The sequence below is a fragment of the Lissotriton helveticus genome, chromosome 4_1 (assembly GCF_964261635.1).
Source record: "Lissotriton helveticus chromosome 4_1, aLisHel1.1, whole genome shotgun sequence".
Lineage (NCBI taxonomy): Eukaryota > Metazoa > Chordata > Amphibia > Caudata > Salamandridae > Lissotriton > Lissotriton helveticus.
Window position 1 is genome coordinate 1,566,366,297 of NC_136063.1, and position 18,170 is coordinate 1,566,384,466.

At 49.3% G+C, this 18,170-nt stretch overlaps 1 protein-coding gene across 2 annotated transcripts in view; it reads right to left on the reverse strand.

The window, feature by feature from the left end:
- Nucleotides 1-18,170, reverse strand: part of HUS1 (HUS1 checkpoint clamp component) — a 355,983-nt gene that overhangs the window by 98,664 nt on the left and 239,149 nt on the right. For both annotated transcript variants that reach the window (XM_078685850.1, XM_078685851.1), the window contains one exon: nt 9,030-9,129. In XM_078685850.1, coding sequence (XP_078541976.1) covers nt 9,030-9,129 — 100 coding nt within the window. The remainder of the gene's footprint in view (nt 1-9,029; nt 9,130-18,170) is intronic.

Genomic DNA, 18,170 nt, shown 5'->3' on the forward strand with positions numbered 1-18,170 from the left:
CATCTTCATTGATGCGGACTAATCGCTGTGTGTTCCTTTGCTCTTGAATGTGTTTGGACAGCTTCCTATTTATTGCACCTTGTGCACGGTATAACGCTTTCATTTTAGTGGGAGACATACTAAGGAATTAAAAGGGATGTAATGAAAAGAAAAGAGAATCCTGAAAAAAATCTGGCGAAGAAACATTTACAGTTAGTAGACCCATTTTCTTTCAAGTGACATGTGGAACAAGCATTTGCAATGCAATAGGTCTCGCATTTATACGAGTTTGAGCTATTGGCATTGTAAATGACAATGCCTTTTATTTAGATTTTATTTTTTAAAATATAAATAAAAGGCATTGTCACTTTCAAGGCCAATAGATAAACTCTCTCAAACGTCCAGGTGCAAGTAAGGACTGGGGAGGAGGGGAGAAGACTTGTTGGAACATGCACTCTCATGGAGTGCAACATCAACACAATGTAAATTGCAACTTAATAAGACACTTGCCACCTGTGCTGTTCTAAAAAAAATCAAACATACCTGCCTGTGTAATGCACACATTTAACATACTTGGAAAAGCAAACAGAGAGCTGGCAGCTGTACAAACCGTTAGTTCTTATTAGAGAGGGCTGGTAGGTAGGTACCAGTTTGAATAACATGCTTGTCCATAAATTCCGACACAACAGATGCCCAGAGGATTGCGGTCCATCCTGCACAAAGAATTCAAGTTTTTACTCACGCCATGGAGGCACCTGTTTCAAAGTACTCACATGGACCATTTATTTAGATTTTGTTTGCTTAGTAGAAACACACACCGTAATAAAGACCGATGCTGCACAATGACTTGCAGGGTCAGGTGTAAAAACCCACAAATGTAGTGATATAAACGAGCAATAGACCATGCAAAAAAGATGAATGCACCCTTATAGCGATATAACGAATGTAAAACACTTGTAACGTGAAAAAAAGATAAATGACTAATTAATACGGGTAAACTACTAACAGCCATACACACCTGTAAAATGCACAAAAAAAAGTCCAAACAATTTGGCAAATACAGGATATCGCAGAACTTCAAGGATGTGAGGATTAAGCTGCTGTTACTGTGCAATAAAGGAGCAGACAATGGGCAGCCCAGCATGATGCTGTGTAAGCACACATCACACCGCTGTGCTATCTTTGAAAGTCTAGGGGTCTGAGTATGCAGATACAGTTACTTGGGTTAAGGCTTTGGGACCGTGTACTGCTCCCCGCTCCCGAGGCAGTTTACCTGCGATGTCCGTGCCCAGGGGTAGGTTTCTATGCCTTCTTGCCTTTGCTGCACTCTGTCATTGCTAGAGTGAAGGCTTGCATACCGAGTGGGGAAGGAAGGACTTCTACTGCGAACGTTAGAGGGGGGAAGTAAATTAACTTCAAGACGCATGCTGCGGTGTGCAAAAGAAATACAAAGAGGGGAGGGGGGAGAAAAAGAACTTCAAGGAGCACGCCATGGCCAGCTAAAGTTTGTTGCATTCTGCCATTGCTAAAGTGAAAGCGTGCATACCGAGAGGAGGGGAGGTAAACGTGTGCTGCTCCCAAGGCAGTTTACCTGTGATGACCGTGCCCAGGGGGAGGTTTCTTCGCCTTCCTGCCTTTGTTGCACTATGACATTTGTAAAGTGACAGCACACAAATGGGGGGAGCTCTTAATGCAAAGCTGGAGGTGAGGAAGCAAAAGAGCTTCAAGGAGCATGCTGTGGCGGGCAAAAAAAACAGAAAGGGGGGGCTCTTAATGTGAAGCGGGGGGTATGAAAAAGAACTGCAAGAAGCACGCCGCGGCTTGCTAAAGTTTGTTGCACTCTGCCATTGCTAAAGTGGAAGCGTGCATACCGAGTGGTGGGGAAGAAAACGTGTACTGCTCCCGAGGCATTTTACCTGCGATGTCTGTGCCCAGGTGTAGGATTCTGGCCTTCCTGCCTTTGTTGCACTCTGCCATTGATAGAGAGAAGGATCGCATTGGGGGGGGGGGGGGGGGGGGCTCCTAATGCGAGGCGGGAGGGTGGTGGGGGAGTCCATTATCTTCAAGAGGCATGCCACAGTGTGCAATAGAAACACAGAGGGGGGCTCTTACTGCGAAGCAGGAGGTGGGAAGAACAAGACACCTCCACAACTAAACAAGCTGAAAAAGACGCCCAACCATAGTAACTGTCCAGCCCGATAATCATATAACAAGCATTGAAGAAAGCTATTAAACAAGACGTGAGCGTGCACTGCCGAAACCGAAACCTGTCGTGGGGCGGGACTTCCGTCTTCTGCGAGAAGCCTGTGCCCACAGAGTAGCTGATCCAGAGGAGCAGTGGTGACGCGGGGCTCCCATGCCCGAGGGAGAGCCCCGCGGAGGCTGCAGAAGTCTGGAGTGGCGCCGATGCGGTGAGTGGGGTTTAGTTGTACTGGGGGTGGTGGCGGGGGGGGCGGTGGCGGCAGGGAGGTGCGGGGGGGGTGGTGTGTGTCTCTGTATGTGTGCGCTAGTGTGTGTGTGAGCGTGCGCTCGTGTGTCTCTCTGTGTGTGCGCTCGTGTGTGTGCGTGCGTGTCTCTGCGCGTGCGCTCGTGTGTGCGTGCGTGAGTGCGTGTGCGAAGCGAAAGCAGGGGGTGGCTGTGTGTGTATGCGAGAAGTGCATGAGGCTTTCAAGGGAGACAGGAGATGGTGAATGCGCGCGCGACCTGATCCGATTACGGCATGCTGCGTGTGCCCATCTCCTGTCTCCTTGAAAGCAGACTCGCCGACTATAGATCTTTCTGCGACATCGCTTCCCGATGCGTCGCAGGTGCAAGACCTAAAAAGGGAACTGGTGTTATCCATGTGGGTGGTTTGTGCCATTATAGACCTACAATGTCACATTTGAGAGCAACTTTTTAGCAGCTGCTCTACTGAATGCCATTAGAGGTGTTGCTTAAAACAATTTTCAGATCCAGTAAGACACCTAAAGACACTTCAAATATGAAAAATCTACAAAGCAAAATTATGCATTCTAAGAAATGTAGTCTCTGTGCTTTCAATAGGAGGGTCAAATTGATTGCATTCTCTGATGACTGATGTAGTTCCTAAGGTGGTGGGCATCACATAACAAATGCTAAAGTTATTGGCCATCAGCATATGTAGTTGGAACAGGTATGACGCAACCCGGAACAAGATCTAAAAGTGGGGTCTGACATCAAGCCGTGGGGCACCTTGCGCACCACAAACATGAGGCACGACTTTAACGCAAGGAGTTCAAAACACAAAAAGTGAACAGGAGCGTGCACTTGTCAAACAGGTCGAATGCCACAAACAGATGTAGTATTACAAGGAAGCTAGAACCAGCAGCATCCTTATGCTCATATTGTTTACAAAATGAATCATAATCATCAGGTTCCATGACCAGCTTAAAACCGGATACACAGGAATGTAATAAATTGTTGTATGCGAGACAATGCCGTAATTGAAGTGCTGCTCTCTTCTTAAGACACTTATCCAAGAAAGAAAGAGCAGTATTGAGGCTAGAGGTCTCTATTTATTAACCGCATGCGCGCTAGCGGTTTTCCCGCTGCGCGCTGCGATTTTAAAAATCCCGCGTTACGTGACAAGGTCAGCTCGTCATCCGCGTAGCGCAGGTTATGCCCATGACGAGCTGACCTTGTCATGAGCGTAGAAGGGGTTAAAAGAAAAAAAAAGTACCTTATCTTCAACATGGAATGAAAAATGCCCAGTTACCACATAATTATTTGAGTAGGTCAAAAAACTCAGCCATAATGGAAAACGTCTGTGAGTCAATGGCATTCTTTCCTACCCGGCCCTAAACAAGGTTGTAACAGGCAGCATTTGAATACCCTTGGCTTATGCATGCTTTACAATACCCATAGAATTAAGGACGTTCGTGGTGTTACTTGAAAGTAGGGAAGTCAGATCGCGTGAAGCCCTAACTCCATACATACATGGCAAGAAGTCAACAGGGATGGGAAAATGTGCAGTTAGAGGAAAAATATGAACTACACATGACGCAGTGGAGGCAGGTGAGTGGAAAACAACAAGTCCCTGGGCAGATAAGGAAGCAGCACATCTACAAATGTGTCAAATACGATTGCATGGCTTCAGTGGCGTCACTAGGGGGGTGCGGCCCGCACCGGGTGACACCAACACTTGGGGTGACACCAATCTGCACTGCAGCCTCGTCTCTGCTCTCACCTTTACTGTCGCTCCCTGTGCAAGCTTGTTCCTCATGAAGTTCACACTCGCCAGCGTCTCGGAGGAGATCTGCAATGCTTGACTGCAATTTTCTTTGCTCACAAGGCAACTCTACAGCAGTCTAGCTCATGTGAGGGTGCATGGTTTCCTATTTTTCAGTATCTTGCAGACTTCAGTTTTCACTGAACCAGTTCCAAATTTCAGCTTGCTCTTCACTACAGTGCCACCTGTTGCTCGCACTCTTGTTTATACAAATCCAGGGAAGACAGATGGAGTAAGAGAGAGAGGGAGACAAAGGGAGCTAGAGGGAGTAATACAGAGAGAGGGAGCTAGAGAGAGCAAGACAGAGAGAGAGGGAGCTAGAGAGAGTAAGACAGAGAGCGAGAGAGCTAGAGGGAGCTATAATAATAATAATAATAATCCACATTTGTAAAGCGCACAATCACCCGTAAGGGTCTCTAGGCGCTGGGGGCCGTCGGGAAGATTAAGCAAGCTATTGCCCAGAGTCACATGGTGCTGGGCTAACCTGCCACCGGAGCCGGGGATCGAACCCTGATCCCCAGATTCCAGCGTCAGTCGCCCTGGCCGCAGCGCCACACCTCTCTAGAGAGAGTAAGACAGAGAGCGAGAGAGCTAGCGGGAGCTAGACAGAGTAAGACAGAGAGAGACGGAGCTAGAGCGAGCAAGACAGAGAGAGAGGGAGTAAGAGAGAGAGAGGGAGCTAGACAGAGAGAGGGAGCTAGAGGGAGTAAGACAGAGAGAGAGGGAGCTAGAGAGAGTAAGACCGAGAGAGAGGGAGCTAGAGGGAGTAAGACAGAGAGACGGAGACAGAGGGAGCTAGAGTGAGAAAGACAGAGAGAGAGGGAGCTAGAGAGAGTAAGACAGAGAGCGAGATAGCTAGAGGGAGCTAGAGAGAGTAAGATAGAGAGAGACGGAGCTAGAGCGAGCAAGACAGAGAGAGGGAGCTAGAGGGAGTAAGACAGAGAGACGGAGACAGAGGGAGCTAGAGTGAGAAAGCAGAGAGAGAGGGAGCTAGAGAGAGTAAGACAGAGAGCGAGAGAGCTAGCGGGAGCTAGAGAGAGTAAGCTAGAGAGAGACGGAGCTAGAGCGAGCAAGACAGAGAGAGAGGGAGCTAGAGGGAGTAAGAGAGAGAGGGAGCTAGAGGGAGTAAGATAGAGAGAGAGGGAGCTAGAGCGAGCAAGACAGAGCAAGAGGGAGCTAGAGGGAGTAAGATAGTGAGCGAGGGAGCTAGAGCGAGCAAGACAGAGAGAGAGGGAGATAGAGGGAGTAAGAGAGAGAGGGAGCTAGAGGGAGCAAGACAGAGAGAGGGAGCTAGAGGGACTAAGATGGAGAGAGAGGGAGCTAGAGTGAGTAAGACAGAGAGAGAGGGAGCTAGACGGAGCAAGACAGAGAGAGAGGGAGCAAGAAAGAGAGAGGGAGCTAGAGGGAGTAAGAGAGAGGGAGCTAGAGGGAGTAAGACAGAGAGGGAGCTAGGGGGAGTAAGACAGAGGGAGCTAGAGGGAGTAAGACAGAAAGAGAGGGGGCTAGAGGGCGTAAGAGAGAGAGAGGGAGCAAGACAGAGAGGGAGACAGAGGGAGCTAGAGGGAGTAAGACAGGGAGAGAGGGAGCTAGACAGAGAGAGGGAGCTAGAGGAATTAAGATAGAGAGAGAGGGAGCTAGAGGGAGCAAGACAGAGGGAGAGGGAGCTAGAGGGAGTAAGAGAGAGAGAGCGAGGGAGCTAGACAGAGAGAGGGAGTAAGACAGAGAGAGAGGGAACTAGAGGGAGTAAGACAGAGAGAGAGGGAGCTAGACAGAGAGAGTGAGCTAGAGGGAGTAAGAGAGAGAGAGAGAGAGAGAGCTAGAGGGAGCAAGACAGAGTGAGAGGTAGCTAGAGGGAGTAAGACAGATAGAGAGAGCTAGAGGGAGCAAGACAGAGAGAGAGGGGGCTAGAGGGAGTAAGAGAGAGAGAGGGAGCTAGAGGGAGTAAGAAAGAGGGGGCTAGAGGGAGTAAGACAGAGAGAGAGGAAGCTAGAGGGAGTAAGACAGAGAGAGGGAGCTAGAGGGAGCAAGACAGAGAGAGAGGGAGCTAGAGAGAGTAAAACAGAGAGAGGGAGCTGGAGGGAGCAACACAGAGAGAGAGGGAGCTAGAGGGAGTAAGAGAGAGAGAGGGAGCTAGAGAGCGCTAGACAGAGAGAGGGAGCTAGAGGGAGTAAGAGAGAGAGAGGGAGCTAGAGGGAGCAAGACAGAGAGAGAGGGAGCTAGAGGTAGTAAGAGAGAGAGACGGAGACAGAGGGAGCTAGAGTGAGAAAGCAGAGAGAGAGGGAGCTAGAGAGAGTAAGACAGAGAGCGAGAGAGCTAGAGGGAGCTAGAGAGAGTAAGATAGAGAGAGACGGAGCTAGAGCGAGCAAGACCGAGAGAGAGGGAGCTAGAGGGAGTAAGAGAGAGAGAGGGAGCTAGACAGAGAGAGGGAGCTAGAGGGAGTAAGATAGAGAGAGAGGGAGCTAGAGCGAGCAAGACAGAGCAAGAGGGAGCTAGAGGGAGTAAGATAGAGAGAGAGGGAGCTAGAGCGAGCAACACAGAGAGAGAGGGAGATAGAGGGAGTAAGAGAGAGAGGGAGCTAGAGGGAGCAAGACAGAGAGAGGGAGCTAGAGGGACTAAGATGGAGAGAGAGGGAGCTAGAGTGAGTAAGACAGAGAGAGAGGGAGCTAGACGGAGCAAGACAGAGAGAGAGGGAGCAAGAAAGAGAGCGGGAGCTAGAGGGAGTAAGAGAGAGGGAGCTAGAGGGAGCTAGAGGGAGTAAGACAGAGAGGGAGCTAGAGGGAGTAAGACAGAGGGAGCTAGAGGGAGTAAGACAGAAAGAGAGGGGGCTAGAGGGAGTAAGAGAGAGAGAGGGAGCTAGAGGGAGTAAGACAGAGAGGGAGACAGAGGGAGCTAGAGGGAGTGAGTAAGACAGGGAGAGAGGGAGCTAGACAGAGAGATAGAGCTAGAGGGATTAAGATAGAGAGAGAGGGAGCTAGAGGGAGCAAGACAGAGGGAGAGGGAGCTAGAGGGAGTAAGAGAGAGAGAGAGAGAGAGAGGGAGCTAGACAGAGAGAGGGAGCTAGAGGGAGTAAGACAGAGAGAGAGGGCGCTAGAGGGAGTAAGACCGAGAGAGAGGGAGCTAGAGGGAGTAAGAGAGAGAGGGAGCTAGACAGAGAGAGGGAGCTAGAGGGAGTAAGAGAGAGAGAGGGAGCTAGAGGGAGCAAGACAGAGTGAGAGGTAGCTAGAGGGAGTAAGACAGAGAGAGAGAGCTAGAGGGAGCAAGACAGAGAGAGAGGGGGCTAGAGGGAGTAAGAGAGAGAGAGGGAGCTAGAGGGAGTAAGAGAGAGGGGGCTAGAGGGAGTAAGACAGAGAGAGAGGAAGCTAGAGGGAGTAAGACAGAGAGAGGGAGCTAGAGGGAGCAAGACAGAGAGAGAGGGAGCTAGAGAGAGTAAAACAGAGAGAGGGAGCAACACAGAGAGAGAGGGAGCTAGAGGGAGTAAGAGAGAGAGAGAGGGAGCTAGAGAGCGCTAGACAGAGAGAGGGAGCTAGAGGGAGTAAGAGAGAGAGAGGGAGCTAGAGGGAGAAAGACAGAGAGAGAGGGAGCTAGAGGGAGTAAGAGAGAGAGAGCTAGAGGGAGCAAGACACAGAGAGAGAGGGGGCTAGAGGGAGTAAGAGAGAGGGGGCTAGAGGGAGTAAGAGAGAGGGAGAGAAAGCTAGAGGGAGTAAGACAGAGATGGAGCTGGAGGGAGCAAGACAGAGAGAGAGGGAGCTAGAGGGAGTAAGAGAGAGAGAGGGAGCTAGAGAGCGCTAGACAGAGAGAGGGAGCTAGAGGGAGTAAGAGAGAGAGAGAGGAAGCTAGAGGGAGTAAGACAGAGAGAGGGAGCAAGACAGAGAGAGAGGGAGCTAGAGAGAGTAAAACAGAGAGAGGGAGCTGGAGGGAGCAACACAGAGAGAGAGGGAGCTAGAGGGAGTAAGAGAGAGAGAGGGAGCTAGAGGGAGCAAGACAGAGAGAGAGGGAGCTAGAGGGAGTAAGAGAGAGAGAGGGAGCTAGAGGGAGCAAGACAGAGAGAGAGGGAGCTACAGGGAGGTAGAGCGAGCAAGACAGAGAGAGAGAGGGGGCTAGAGGGAGTAAGAGAGAGAGAGAGAGCTAGAGGGAGTAAGAGAGAGGGGGCTAGAGGGAGTAAGACAGAGAGAGAGAGGAAGCTAGAGGGAGTAAGACAGAGAGAGGGAGCTAGAGGGAGCAAGACAGAGAGAGAGAGAGGGAGCTAGAGGGAGTAAAAGAGAGATCAGGAGCTAGAGGGAGTAAGAGAGAGAGCGGGAGCTAGAGGGAGTAAGACAGAGAGAGGGAGCTAGAGGGAGTAAGACAGGGAGCTAGAGGGAGTAAGACAGGGAGCTAGAGGGAGTAAGACAGACAGAAAGGCAGCTAGAGGGAGTAAGACAGAGAGAGAGGGAGCTAGAAGGAGTAAGAGAGGGAGCTAGAGGGAGCTAGAGGGAGCAAGACAGAGAGAGGGAGCTAGAAGGGAGTAAGACAGAGGGAGAGGGAGCTAGAGGGAGTAAGACAGAGACAGAGGGAGCTAGAGGGAGTAAGACAGAAAGAGGGAGCTAGAGGGAGCTAGACAGAGAGATGGAGCTAGAGGGAGTAAGATAGTACCTAGCGCCGTACATTTTCGACAGAGGCGGTCCATGCGGTAAGTTGTGAGGGGGTGACACCATGAGTTACCCGCACCGGGTGACACCAACCCCAGTGACGCCACTGCATGGCTTATCTTGTCCTACCAAAATGATCTTTGTGCAGAGATAGTTTAACTTTGTACTTCAACACTTACTCCACGGTGGATTCCCAAGATCTTTAAAATTTGTAGTAACAGACACCAAATCAGTCTCAATCTTGAGATTCATTTCCCCATTTCGATTAGCTTCAATTACCTGTTAAAATAAAAGATATGACGTTAACAACAGCAGTATCCCTTTGAAATGTATAGCTCTCAAGGTGTGTCATTAGTCGAAATACCAGATTCTAAGTCAGGCCTTCATTGCTATGAAGTATCAACAGTATGTAACAAAAGCAGATTCCCACTGCTGCAATATCAAAGGAATTCTAGGTTGCTCTGACAGCCTTCGCCAAGAGCATGTCAGTGCAGTGCTGGCTCTCTGCTCCAATAGAGAGCAGAGAGCACAGGTTCGAGAAGGGGAGTGGGAGGGAAAGCACATGGGATGATGGAAGTGTGTGGGAAGAACTTGTTTTCTCTTTTTATGGGTAAAAAGTGGATATCAGTGGTGTTTTTCACCTAGGGGTCCTGAGAGTCATCAAAGACAACTGAAGCGTCTATCTTGTATGTTTGATGCCACTCAGTACCCCTAGGTAAAAAAACACAGTTTTTCGTTATTAACCGTCTAGAATACCATTTATTTCTCCAAACACTTATTGAATTTATCTTTACATAAAAAGCAAGCATGAAACTAAAAAGGATTCCATCAGGCAATCAAACTGGAAAAGGCCAGTTTGGAATTAAATTAATGTTTTTAAAAAAGGACCCCTTTGTGCAAAATATGACCAATGTCTATTTTTGTGTGCACCCCAGAAAAAGAGGAAAATCCAAATCCATTTAGGTGTAGTATAGTAAATTTCAAGCAAGTGAGAAAGGCTTAAAAGGGAATTTCAAATCAAAACCACCTTCTTAAGAGGGAGACACCTCAGATTAATTTCTTTCTATTTAAATCTTCACTAAAATGGAAACATAACAAATTAATCTTTCCAACAGTTTAGTGTATCTTGGGTTACTTAGAATTGTGTGTCTTCCACTGCTCATCTCCTACTCTAGTGTCCAGACTTTGAAGTGAGTCTCCGCATTTAAATGTGCGCCAGAGCTACATGTCTGGAAAGAACAGTTTCTCATTGAAGAGAAAACCTAGCCTTGGCTGTGTTAAGCCTGCTTGCCTTTACTCTATTTCACACCTTAACCAAGCCAATGACTTTATCAAAAGAACATACAGAGTGAATAAGATTGTGCTACGCTACTAGCAACAAGGGTTTGTAAAGAAAATCAGCAAATGAGGGTGGCAACAAATTGTGTTCAATTTGGTCGGCTTAAATATTTAATAATTTAAATGATTTCATTTTAATAAAATATATACACTGTGTATCAACAAAAACAAATCATTAAGTATACTCTCATCACCACTGTTTACAAAAATCACTTTGATTTGTCAAAATATACTTCAAGAGTAAGGAATAAACATATTATGTGATAACCAAACACCTTCTAACATTAAACGCGATATGTTTTAAGTTCTCAATAAGCAACATCTTCCTAGATTTTCAGCAGGAGTTTAAAATGCACATGCATACATTAGTGTAAGAACCTTTTTTTCAATAAGATAGACTCTGCCCTACACAGCCCTTAGAGGATATTAATTAATATCAAATGGACATATTATGTATGCATACATGCAGAAATGTGACATACTACAGAATTAGATTTGAGGAAACGTACTATTTTAACAAAATTCACCAAAACCAGCTATTAACAACTAAGGTTCACATTAGGATAGGCCTCTCTTATCCGTAAATAGTTTTCAATGGCCAGTGGTGTGGGCTCTGGGCCGTTTTTATTTTCTGCTACTTTTTTTTTATTGCAAACGCCTACATGAGAGCCATGTTCATCAACAACTAAACTAACACCCGGATTTTGTGCCATACGCAGATGGTGGATTAGTTTCTTTGAGGCCTTCATCAACCATGAGTTGGTATAATCTATGTGAAAACTGAGTAAGGCATCAAAAACGAATTGCAGTAAAGAAGAAGGGAGATGGCGACACCATACTCATCTAAAAATTATGGAACCTTTTGTGGGATTGCACACACATTCAGGGATACGGGAAGGTGGTTCTAGATGAAATTGATGCCCACTTCGACGCGGAGATTCCGAGATTCCCGGCCTATGTCCTCTTGGGGCTTCCCAACGCCATTACTTTTCCCCTGAGAGCTAGAAGAGGGCGGCTGATCGCAATAGCGCTGGGCTCCGCCGTTCAGACTATTCTGGCCTTATGGCGTACAGCGCATGTGCCCACCATGCAGGGCTGGCTAGGCAGGCTTTGGTCAGTCTTAGGAATGGAGAAACTGTCCCTGGTGAAAGCGGGAGAAGGGGCCAAATATGCGGAGTTATGGCAACCCTTTTTGTCCCTGTTGGCCACAGAATTCAGGGAGGTGACCTGTCCCCGTTACCTACAGCTGCTGCGGCTATCTCAGCTAGATGATGGAACTAAGGTTTAGTGACTGGATGCGTGTGTGGGGTGAGGAACTGGACCTGGAACGAGGGTGGTGGGTGGGCGAGTTGAGAGGGGGCGGGATACGGGGGTGGGTTGGGGGGATTTGCTCTCTCTTCTGGAATTTGCACTTCAGCATCTTATTCAGTCGCTTTTCGGTATAGCTCGAGGACTTATTTTGCCATGTATGCCTTTTGACATGCTTTATTCTGACGATCCTGTTTCATATCTAGCACTTGTCGCATATACAATGTTTGCTGTATGCTTGCTGCATTACATGAGAGTCTTTTGTTCAATAAAAAGATTTAATACTAAAAATTATGGCAAAAGATTTTTTGAAACATAGTCTATACGAATCTTCATTGAAGTGGTTTAAACAGTATTATAATTCCTATAGTTTTTACTTTACATGTCAGTGAGATATGTTGGCCAAAAGTAGGAGGGACCAACCCCTTCCACCAACAGTTTATAAACTTTACTTTTAATCTGAAAGGTATTACCTGAGGTCCGTTCTCATTCAACTAGATCAGAGGTCTGGACACTAAAGACGGTAGAGCATCTAAGGAGTTACTGGGCTGCCCAAGATTCCATAGCACGGGTGTAAAAGCAACACCTGCTGTCTTGTAACTTCCCATCACACCTAAATCCTAACCAAGTAAAGACATTTTGCTCAAAACTCTATAAAATGATATACAAACTATTAAAAATAAATTGCAATGTGCAAAATACACAAACAATAGCCACAACCATATAACACAAATACATGAAAGCACATCAAAAAGTTGAATTAACAGTGCACGCAAAGCAAGTATGGCCAAATGCCAGTCTGCACTTCAGACAAATAACGGCTTAAGATGAAGTAGTCGTGTGTCTTTCTCCTGGTTCATGCTTGGGTGGATCTCAGTAGAACTGGCAAAGACCTGCATGTTAATTGAGGATCCAGTGCAGTCATCAATCAAAACATGTTCTGGAAGTTGCTAGATGGCACAATATACTTCTATAAACCACCAAAAAATCTTCAGCCCTAATCTAATATTTAAAAAAGAAAGCCCACAATAGCTTGATTCTATCGCAAATTTGAAGAAGAGATGGTGGTCATTTTGTACTACAAGGCTGATCTGTATTGCATTCAAACTATTTGTCTTAGGAGGATGTCTAGTTGCCTCTTCAATTTCTAAAGGTGTTTGAGTGGCCATTTAAAGCCCTCATTACAAACTGCGAGAAAGCTCCCCGCTTGGCAGGTGGTGAAATTACTTCCAGGAGGCAGGCACGGAGTCCTTGAGCAATGCCAGGGATCACTCAGCATGCAATTTCTAGACGGAAACCCTGCATTTAAGAGCCTAAATCTGTGAACAAGAGAGAGCAGGGCCTCATTCACACAAAATAGTCCCATGAAAATGAATACCTCGTCCACATTGGCAACTAAAGCTGTGGCATAAAGGTGGCAATGTCATTAGACCAAACACCCGCAAGATTAGAGCAGCCTATTTCTTGTCCAAGCGTACATGATGTATGTAACAGTACAGGAAGCCTAGAGGACCATAAATACCCTTGGGATAGTAGGAAGAAGGGTCCAATCATTCTGCAGATTGGGGCAATGAGAACCATGTAGTACCACAGCCACAAGGCTCCCCTCCAATAATAAACTTATTTTGACCTGGCATTTCTGGGAGGGACTGTCTAGAAAATGTTTGGGAGTGACATGTAAACGTTGGTCTTGTCCCTTTGTTTACTCTCCAAGGTGTATATGGATTACTTTATGATGGTCAAGCAAACTGTCATATTAACAACCTAGTACTCTAAAGAGGGACCAAGAATTCAGAGCAAACACATTTAGTAATGGCACACTAATATGCCCCTCTGATGTGATTATGTCATCACTTTCCACAGTCTCTGATTTTTCTGACAGCTTTCTTTTCTTTCCAGTTCGTACAGAATGTTTCGTAGTTAAGGCTTCCCATTGCACCTTTTGCCTCATCGACCCAATTGATTGCGTCTGGCAATGCGCACACAAACATTTTCCATATGATACATTTTAAAAAGCACTTTAGATAAAGATAGTAAGGAGACTCTGTAGGATGACCTAGTTAAGGCTTGTAGGATGGCATCTGTTATGCGTAGCATAAACTACTGCAGTAAATGCTTCCATCCGTTGCGTTTAGACACACACTTTGCTAATTAGAGACATTTGACAAATATACACACTGTAAGAAAGAGTGATGACAAAAGAAGGATGATACAGTTTACGAACAAGTTACTTACCTTCGGTAACGCCTGATCTGGTAGAGACAATCTAGCCACAGATTCCTTACCTTAGAATTATCCCCAGGTGTCAGACTGGATCTGGAAATTGTTTTGGGAGCAGTCACCCCTGTGCGCAGGTAGGTGGCATAATTCAACTCCATGTAGCGTCGTCAGAAGTGACGTACATGGTGCCTATATAGAAGCCACCCAGCGCATTGACGTCATTTTCTTTTTGAGACTTTCCACGCCAGGAGCATGAAGCCACAAGGAACACTGGTGTGGAAAACTCAGGCCCTGAAATGGGAACAGCCCTGTCCCTAGCACCCTGTCGTAGTGCGGGGGTGGTGGGTGGGCAGATAAGAAATCAGCAGCTATCATTTCTACCAGATAAGGCGCTACTGAAGGTAGGAAACTTGTCATTTGAGAGAGACTCCTAATCACGGATTCCTTACCTTAGAATAGATACCCAAGTAATAACACACCAGCGGTGGGTCTGCAAAATGGTTTCACACTAGAAAACCTTGCAGGAAAAAACAAGTAAAGTGCCTGTTCCGGCAGACCTGACTGTCTGCGCAATAATGCTTTGTGAACATGTGTAGAGAAGCCCACGTTGCTGCCTGGGAGATATCCAGTTCCAGAACTCTGCATGCTAATGCAATGGTCGCAGCCTCAGCTCTGGTGGAATAGGCACGCAAACCCTCAAGGGGTTGCTTGTTGGCCACTGCGTAGCAGATCTTAATGCAGAGCACAATCCATCGGGAGATGGTCAGTTTCTGCACGGCTTTTCCCTTCTTCGCTCCAATATACCCCACAACGAGCTGGTCGCCCACCTGGAACTCTTTTGTGCGGTCAATGTGGAACGGCAATGCTTTTTTTGGGTCCATTCAGTGAAGTCGATCAACTTCCTTAGAAAGATGTGGCAGAGCATTGAAGGTAGGCAGGGTGATGGACTGGCCAACATGAAAAGGGGTGACAACTTCAGCAGAAAAGAAGCTCTAGTGCGAAGAACCAGCTCTTCTGGGTAGATGTTCAAGCAGCGAGGCTTGGATGTCAAAGCCTGAAGCTCACTGTTCTTCTGGGCAGATATCGCCACAAGGAAGGCCGCATTGGTGGCAGTGAGCCTTAGAGAACAATTGTGCTGTGGCTCAAAGGGAGCGCACATCTGCAATGTAAGGACGGGGGGGCATGGCTTGAACGCCGATGTAGGCAGCAGCGGACTCCGGAGCTCCTCCGTGGCTGCCCTCCGAAACAAGTGATCTTGGCCAGCAAACTCGGGCCCCGGCAACGCTTCTCATGGCGGAATAACCGGTGGCCCTCCTGAACTAAGTTTCCGATGGCGGCAGGGGCGCTAAGAGGAAGGAGAGCGTTAATTCCCCCCTTTGCTGTGGGCCGCCGACTCGGACGACAAGATGGCGATACCCTGGACTCTGGCGGTGAGGAGGCTTCGCGCGCCGGCGGGTGAGGTCGGAGACGCCCCGGCCAGTCCGACGAGGTTGTCTGTCCTTAAAATGGCGGCGCACGGGACATGATTGCTGCAATTTGGGAGACGGCCCGGGCTCTTCAACTGCCGCCAGCCCTGACAACCACTCGATCGGGGTAGCAGAGGCCCCAGGACTGACCCGGAGAGTGCCACCTGATGACCGGTAGGCCAGGGCGACCTGAAGCAGACTGAGGAGAGGCCCAGAACTAAGGAGGGGGGTCAGAGCACGCGATCCAGGTCTGCAACTTTGCCTGTGCTGCTTTTGGCGCCTCTACAGCCTGGGCCGCCGCTGTGGGCTCCCATGGAGTGGCGTGGTGGGGGGTGCCCGGGGCCCTCGCCTTGCCTCGAGGCTACATCACCCTTACTGCCGGTTGGCTATACGAGCAGCTCTGGGGGTGCTGTTTCTTGCCCCTGTGGCAGTGGCTGTGCGTCTCTCCTGTGCCTGCCTGCGGTGGAGGGGGCTCACCAGAGCGCCCAAGATAGGCGACGTAGAAGACAGCAGGCCACGAGGTGAGCTTCCACAGGCTGCCTGGCGGGCGAACTCCGGAAATGGGGGAGAGGATGACACACCAGGCTGGGGGATCCACTGCTCGGCGGTCCTAGACGACGAACCTGTGGGACGCCTGCGATCTACGAGGAAGCGGAGCTACTACAGTACTGGTGGTGTGTCGCAGTGCCGCTGCGCTGGCGACGGACTTGTGGTGGAATCAGACGGGTGGTGTTGGGCCACCTCTTAGCAGGCGGGGTACTGGCGACACTACATGGACACTTCCTGCTTGAGGCCAGGCAGCCCGACGCCGTGACTCTCCTTTGAAGGGTGTTCCCACACGACTGACAGAAGGTGGGTGGACGGCAGTCACCGACCTGCGCGGACTTCCTGATGGCGCCGGCGGTAGGGGCAGGCACTGATCTGGAGAGCTGCTGCGGGGAGCGACAATCTTGCTTAGGGAACCTTGCATTAGCAGAAGGGGGCACAACGAAAATCTGCGACAGGCAGAATTACTGCCGTGGACTGGCGGCGGACAAATCGGTCCTGCACAAGTTCGGAGTGGAGATTGGGGGTGAGATTTCCGGAGCGGACATCGAGGGACGGAGGTGCTTTGTTAGTGCGGAGTAAGACGGTAGACTCCCCCGGCGCTGCTAATATCAGCAGTGCCTGATAATTGCGATGGGCCGAGTGTCAAAGAAGAAGGGCTTTGAGGTGCTACGCCTGGACGAGCTGGAGCAGCAAACAGAGGATGAGGATGGCGATGTTGGGAGACGGAGACCGGGACGACCCTACCCTAGGTGAAATAATACAGGCCATTGTGGCCTCACTGGAGGCACTCGAGAAAAGGATGGACGCCATCGGATCAGACCTCACCCTACTGAAGGATGACCATCGGAAACTCAAAGAGAGAGTGGCGACCCACGAAACCACCATGAAGGACATCCCGGATACGATAACAGCCCTGCGCCACTCTTTACATGAGGTAACACACAGACTCAAAGTGCTCGAAGTAAGGCCGGAGGACAGTGAGGGGCGCTCATGGCGCAACAACCTCCACATAGTGGAGATTCCGGAGCGTGAGGAGTGGGGAGATGCGGTCCGGTTCCTGGAGAACTGATTGCGAACAGAGGTAGCGCCAGAAGGCCTCTCCCCAATTTATGCGCTGGAGCGGGCCCATAGGGTCCCGGCTCGCCCGCCTAAACCCGGAGCTCCACCACGACCAATGGTGGCGAGACTGTTACATTACCGTGACCAGGACTTTATCCTGCAGAGGGCTCGGGAACAACAAAACTTGCAAATAGGAAACAGTAAGGTGCTGATATTCCCGGATTACACTAGGGAGGTCCAACGTCAACGGTCCTCTTTTCTGGCTGTCAAGAGAAAGCTGCGGCAGCTCCGTCTCCCATACGCCATGCTATTTCCGTCACGTTTGCGGGTGACGGCGGACGAGGAGACCCACTTCTTTCTTACCCCGCAGTCGGCATGGGACTGGCTGAAGGGTCGCGGTGGCGCGGCTGTGCGCACCTCACGGGCGGCCTTGCCTCGAGAACGGCAGGCGACTACTCCGCCGAGGGGGATGTACACTTCCCCGGTATATCAGCCTCAGGAGCGAGACAGTGCGGTGCAGGCGGTGGCGGCCAACAGCCGAGGAGTGGTCAGCCCGGCAAGTGTTGATACCGACGCGGAGAAGAGAGGAACGGAGAGTCCAAGATCTGGTAGCGCCCAAGGACTTTCGGACATGGAGTTGCCGGTTGTCACCCCACAGACAGCTGACGGGATATTTGGGTGATGGGGCTGCAAAGGTTATGCGGGGCGCATGCTACAAGGGTTGTTGCGCTTACTGGGCCCAGGGGCCACTCTGATGTGGGGCAGTACGGCAGACGGTGCTTTTCCAGGAATGCCGGGGTCCAAGCTGGCTATGCAGGTTATACTCAAAGGAGGCAGGGGGGGCGGGGTTCTGGGGGCATTGTGCATGAGCTACACGTTACCTCCTAGTTACAGTTCTATATATGAGCAGTTTGGTTTGGATGGGAACCTGTTCTCATGTGCCTGTCCTGGGGTGTGGGAGTTAGGGGAAGTTTGAGGGTTGGGCTGGATGGGGGAGGGTCAGACATGTCGCTAGTGGGGTTTAGGTGAGCGCGTGCATGCGTTGGATCCATGGGCACCTCCATAGGTCTTAAAGTTTTGTCTTGGAACGTACGGGGGATGCACACCATGTGTCGGCGACACAAAATACACACTTACTTAGTACGGCGGGGAGTGCAAATCGCACTGATTCAAGAAACTTACTTGACGAAGGTGGAGGGGGTGGCATTACAACGCCGCTGGAGAGGCCAGGTGTTCCACACTTCTTATTCAGCTTATGCCAGGGGGACATTGGTTTGGGTGCGGGCAGGTGTACCATTTCAATGTGTGAGGCAGGTGATTGACCCAGAGGGCAGATATACTGTGGTCACGGGGCGACTTGATGGGCGGGACATTACACTA